The sequence below is a fragment of the Capsicum annuum genome, chromosome 12, assembly GCF_002878395.1.
Source record: "Capsicum annuum cultivar UCD-10X-F1 chromosome 12, UCD10Xv1.1, whole genome shotgun sequence".
Classification (NCBI taxonomy): Eukaryota; Viridiplantae; Streptophyta; class Magnoliopsida; order Solanales; family Solanaceae; genus Capsicum; species Capsicum annuum.
Genome location: NC_061122.1, coordinates 198,554,769 through 198,560,872, shown reverse-complemented (window position 1 = coordinate 198,560,872; position 6,104 = coordinate 198,554,769). Strand labels below are relative to the sequence as shown.

General features: G+C 35.3%; 1 protein-coding gene across 1 annotated transcript in view; it reads right to left on the bottom strand.

The window, feature by feature from the left end:
* Nucleotides 1–2,461: 2,461 nt before the first annotated feature.
* Nucleotides 2,462–6,104, bottom strand: part of LOC107870843 (translation initiation factor eIF-2B subunit alpha) — an 8,586-nt gene continuing 4,943 nt past the window's right edge. Inside the window, exons 2-5 of the mRNA XM_016717514.2 lie at nucleotides 4,105–4,257; nucleotides 3,874–4,015; nucleotides 3,060–3,301; nucleotides 2,462–2,942 (exon numbers count right to left, since the gene is read on the bottom strand). Coding sequence (XP_016573000.2) covers nucleotides 2,736–2,942; nucleotides 3,060–3,301; nucleotides 3,874–4,015; nucleotides 4,105–4,257 — 744 coding nt within the window. The 3' untranslated portion in view covers nucleotides 2,462–2,735. The remainder of the gene's footprint in view (nucleotides 2,943–3,059; nucleotides 3,302–3,873; nucleotides 4,016–4,104; nucleotides 4,258–6,104) is intronic.

Here is a 6,104-nt window from a genome sequence, read left to right as displayed (position 1 = left end):
GTTGTTATCAGTTATACTCAGCTACTATTTCATTACTTTGGGAACCTTATGGCATTTTCAGATTACTTCCACATATATTTTCAGTATTATTATTTAGTGCTCACAGAAGGTACCAGTCATGGGTTAGCTTGTGGTCCTTTAGGGTCGTTAGCACCATGTGACGTCCAGGATGTAGACCCAGGGCATTACACAAATGACCCCTTAGGGCATTTTTTTCTGTTTCCCCATAGTACAAGGTCGAATTTTCTCTCTCCTCTGATTCTTTTCGAGTTGCCCAAAGGCTTCTCTTCTGATTGTGTTTGTTGGACACTAAGCTAGCTGACTAAGATTGGCAGCTAATTAAATTCAGTCTTCGAGACCCTATAATATAAGAAAGTTTTGGAGGGCATAAATTCCTCTAGCGATAGGGTCGACTATCTTGTGGTAGTAATTGCAAATAAGTAGAAGACAACAACTAAAGATTGTGAGACTGACACAGGAAAGGTCGACCATCTTGTGGTAATAATCAATATAAATATATAAAGGAAGAATATAGGCTTGCTGATGTGGCATGTCTTACAAGCAAGTATTCTTATTGATCTTTTTGGTCAATTTTTTGGATTTTCTCTATTTTTAAAAAATTGTCTACTATGCCTAACATAAAAAAAAAAGTCACATATTAAAGATCGAAACGAAAATATGTAATTAGAGCATAATACAATATTCAAATTTTGAATGATCATTGATTGTGCATTTATTTTTGTTTTTAAGAAAGAGAACAAGCAAAATTTATTTAAAATGATATTTTAGCCACAACAACAATATAAATTGCAAATCTAGATATGAGGTATCTATATGTGAGATTTTCTTTCCTTTCCTGCAATGCAATTTAAGGTGTGCTTGAGTATGTTTCTAATTTGTAATTTTGGTATTTAAATGATTAAATTTCACTTCAAATTGATAGTTTATGTGTTTTTTAATTTATCGGACTTTGATTATCTTTTCCTTTGTTCATGCATATTATGTAAGAAATTCTTATTTCTTTATTTATTTTCTGTTTATTGGTGAGTGATTAACGATTGAATTGATATGTTGTTGTTTATTAGTGCGTCTCTGTATCACAACATATTGATGCATATGCTATTGAGAAAGAAGTCTCATAGTATATATAAGAATTAGTTGATTTTTTCATTGCTACCATTTTGACATAGTAGAGATTTAGCTTGAGATTTCAGAAATAACGTTTAAAATATATTACATCTTGAGAGAACTATGACTGAAAGTAAAAAGATTAATTTTAATAGTGTCCATTTAAGAGTTTGAAATTTAGTTATGATGAAAATATAAAAATTGTGTTTGTATAATTTACTTTGATAAATTCATTTCATTACATTCCTGAATCGCACTTTAATGAGTAGTTTGATAACAAGGGAAATATAATTGTGTCAAGAAAAATGCATTTGAGGAATGTTAAAGAACTGAAATTATTTTTTCCACATAAAATTATATTTTCTCATTTTACAATACAACAGACTTGAATGTTTCATTTGCATATTAATTAATAATTGTATCATTTTAATTTTATCTTAGTGTGTTTTAAATACTTAAGAAATTTTTATTAGCACGATAATAACAGAGTGAAATCGATTGATCACAAATTTATAATGTTTGAACACTGAAAGGTTCGCAATATATTCTAAGACTTGGAAAATATATTTTTATGTATATTGATATGATATTACATGTGTTTGGTATCATTGTATACAATCAAAAGATTCTACCGTCAAAGTTTTATAATTTAAGGTCCTATGATTATTTTTAATATTTTAAAAATAAATTAAATTATTATATATTTTATAAAGTATTTCATTTCGCGCGGTCAAGTTTACTAGTTGCAAATAAGTAGGAGGCAACAACTAAAGATTGTGAGACTTACAGAGAAAAGGTAACTTTCTTTTATTTTTGTTATGGAAAGTGAGTCTTTTCGTTTAGTACGAAATCGCTTCACACCTCTCGGTGCTTACATCTCTCGCATATCAAAGTTCTATTTGAAAACCTCGTCCGAGAACCAGCAGAAGTAGATAAAGGAAGAAGACGATTAAGTGATGATATTACTTGCCACTACTAGGTTCATGTTGTACATATTAAAACATAGAAGTGATAAATCAGATGAATTGTTATTCATTCGAAAAAAACAAAGAATTGTGTTCACATGTTGTATGTAGCACTGATACTATACTGGTGGTTGGATAATCTTTTGGGAACAACGGTGTCATATCTAGCTTGCATATCCCTTCGACAGTGGCTCTGGTTAGCACGCCCAAAGAAACCAACAAACCGAGTAACTCGTCATTAGGTATTGAAGAGCAAAATCAGATCACAATTGATTTGGTTTGGTTTTTACCTAAAAACTAAGTCTCAAGGGGAAACCAAAACCAAACCGACATACTCCCGCCGTTTTGTTTCGACAACAACGTCAAACTCCAGGACAAAATTTCTTAGTTTTGAAAAGATGCTAGAGGCACACTCGAGTTCCTACAGACTACTGTAGTTTCTTCACTGCATCTTAACATTAATTACAACATACCAAAGATTACATTATTAAGTACCTAAAGTACACACTCAAAATGGAGACACTACCCCCAAGATTCAGGATAGTAAAAGGTGGTATACAAGGAATGGGAGAACGAAAACAAAATTTCCTCCCTCCATGTAATAGTTGGGATACCTACGACAGAATCAGACTTCCATTGGGGCTACAAATATAGCTGTATAAGCTCATCACTTACTACAGATGGCGTTAGAACGCCCAAATCCGTGAATAGAAGTGTAAGATACTGAGGTGGTGTATAATCACGAGCAGATGTCTCAACCTCCACCTTGGCTGGGATTGGCACCCCAAAATCAATTGGACGTAAAGCTGGAACCATATCTTTTTGGTCCAGTGGATAGAGGCGAGCAAACTGCAAGAAATTAGAACTTGTTACGCAAATAAATCCCATAGCATTCTGTAAGTTCATCTAATGCGGCATATGTACTTTGGGATCCTTAATGTAACAGATAACATGCTTTAAACCTACCTTATAGCTTTCAGCAGCTACATAGACTGGTTTATTCATGCTCTTAGCTACCAAAGCAATTTGATAGGTTCCCATCATGTTGATAACGCCTCCACTTTCAACCACACCGTCTGCCCCAACAAAAACCATGTCAACTTCATCCATGCTATATGCCACAGCAGAATCTATTAAGAGTTTCACAGGAACATCAAGCTTGGCTAGCTCGTTAGATAATCGTAACCCACTCCTGTCTGGCCTCCCTTCTGCATTTTAGATAATGGAATCTATATTATAACACAACAGCATTAAACAGTAGCTCATCTTCAAATAGGTCTAGATGAAAGCATATGCAGCGTCACCTATCATCATTATCAGCAACACATTAAACCAGCAAGCTCCGGATAATCAGAGGAGATTCGAAACACTTTTTCACCAATTAGTACTTGAGAGGAGCTGGGAGAAAGAGAAACAACATTCTTTTTGACAGGAAACTACAGAAAAGTTTTTGACTCCTAAAATTCCATGTGGATCTCCATAACCAAAACAAATAAATAAATGAGCAAAGGCAAAGAAAGTTCCTTCTCCCCCTTATTTGTATTTAACCGTCCTAACCATTATTGACTTTTATCTGGTTTACCAACAAGCAAAAGTTCTCCTATTAAGCCAGTAAATTGACGAAAGAAACTTTTCTGATTCATTTCTGGCTTACCCGTCAAATATGAGCATACATACTGAAGAGAGAAACAACCGACAGTTAATGATTGATAGCATATAAAAACTATCTAACTCTAGCAATAGTTTATATAAACTAGAAATGTAATATTTCTACACAAACCAGTGCAAAGAACTCGAAAATTCTTCCTATTCTGAGCTGCTGTTTTCAGAACCTCAAACACCACTCTGGAGAAGCCATGTACTAAAATGGTGCAGCCATCAAAAATAAAGTCTTGACTGAGCATTGCAATTATCTTCCGGGCCTGCACAACAATTTTTTAGAAACATCATGTTAGTTTGATTCAAATGCTTAATATTTTTCCTCTTAAGTAATTGCATGTGCATGGTGTACCTTATAAGATATTTCGCCAAACTTCTCTGCACGTTCAAGAAGGCGAGACTTGGCTGAATTGAAGTCCTCATATTCCAATGCTGATGTTCTTGTTACATAGCGCATGAACAAATCACAACCAGCTGTCAAAGATATGGAGGTTTTATCCCATGACTGCAATACAAACATAAATAATGAAAAGCATAACTTTCTCAAGTTTCTCACTGTGCTTGCAATCAAATTTGACTTGACTACCATAATTGATTTATACTGGTCCAGAAGTCTACTTTTACACAAAAAAGTTGAAAGGGTCCAATGACAGCAGGCATTCACAAAAAAAGTGGAAAAATAAAGATCTAAGGGCATTAGAGACATGTCACCCTCCGTCAAGGGAGAAGTTGGATAATCACTATTGCATCTACGCTGTCCTTTTAGTCCATTGATATCAAGTTTCATAAACCACCACTAGATCTCCCTTCAAACCTAAAAGACAGACTTCTCTATCGATTGGTAGCATAGTGACAATCATCTCTAATCAGAGCAAATCTAATTATAATCCTCTGATGGCAGGATTAAATCTGATGATACGGTTCATTGAATTCTTAGTTCTTTCAGCAAAACCTAGTGACCTTCAAATATACCTTTAAGGATAAATAAACAAAACGGATTGGTCAAAAATTTATTCCTTGAATTTTTATATTCAATTTTATCTACGCTCAGATACTCAAAACATCAGATCAGAGAAACAGAACCATGTCTTTCAAGAAACTTCCAAACCTCCCATCCGAAGAACGCACCACGGCACTGGGTGTTATTGAGCCAAACTCCTTGAATGCAATTTACAACTTTCACCACTCAAGAATAACTCAAAATTGCACATTGAATTTAATTGGGGACATCTTAATTAAAGAAGAAAAAAATCAACTTTAATTCTTTAGCACAATAGCAGTTACCCATTAAATACATTATAAGGGTTGGAAAAACAAAAAGTACTTTCTAAAAAGTACTACTAAACCTTATTATAAAAATGAACCATATACACCGCCCTAATACAACTTCAAGTTGTCTCCAAGAGGAGACTGATTGGTTAAGGCATAGGAGTAACAATGTTTACATCCAAGTCCATGTTCGCACTCCAACAACAACAACACCTAGTGGGAACACATCAGTTCTAGCCTTGGCAGGTAACAGGCGGCCGGGTGAAATTGGGCCAAACACCATGCCATGAAAAGAACACTTCCACCCAAGTCCGTTTTTGGAATCTCTCCTTGCATCCTCAAACTTGGGTAAAAATCCGAAAACATTATCGAGTCAAGCCTCATCGGAGCGAATTGGGAACTGTCACAGGTTGAAGAATGAAAAGCAAATGGGCCAAATTCTATATAAAATAGTGGCATTGTGAACAACTTCGTTACAAGGAGCATCCTTGGCTCAGAATTATAGCATAGGGATTTGGCACTACTAGCCGCTCTATGAGAATCTAGCTTCATTCTTTGTTTCACTAACCGGGCTGACCTCGTTGAATGGTTTCACACGGGACAGGAATATCTATTTTGATACAAGGAACTGACAATAGAATACAAATGGAGTTTGAGGCTATCCTGTGATGCACCTATTCTCAGATCTCTACTAGTGAGCGAAGATCGATGGTCTGTAATATTCACCCTGTCCCACAAGCTTAAATCCTTGGCTTGAATTATTTTCCTAAATTCCCTTATGGGGTATCCCAAAGGTGTAACCTACAATGGAAAAGGGGCAGTCAAAGGTAGGGCAGTCTTCCTAGATTTAGGGTCAATCAAATGGATAGAAGATCTTAAAAGTAAATATAATGTTAACACTTGATTAAAGGATTCAGGGAAACAACTTTGCCACTACAGAAAAGTACTTAAAAAATGCAGGAACAGCACTTTCTAGTGGTTGTTGTTGTTGTTGGGGTGCGAACATGGACTTGGAGCGAGGCATCCGTATGTTGTTCTTTCGTTCTCTGTGTCTATTGGCGTTGTGACGCTGCACACGCACAG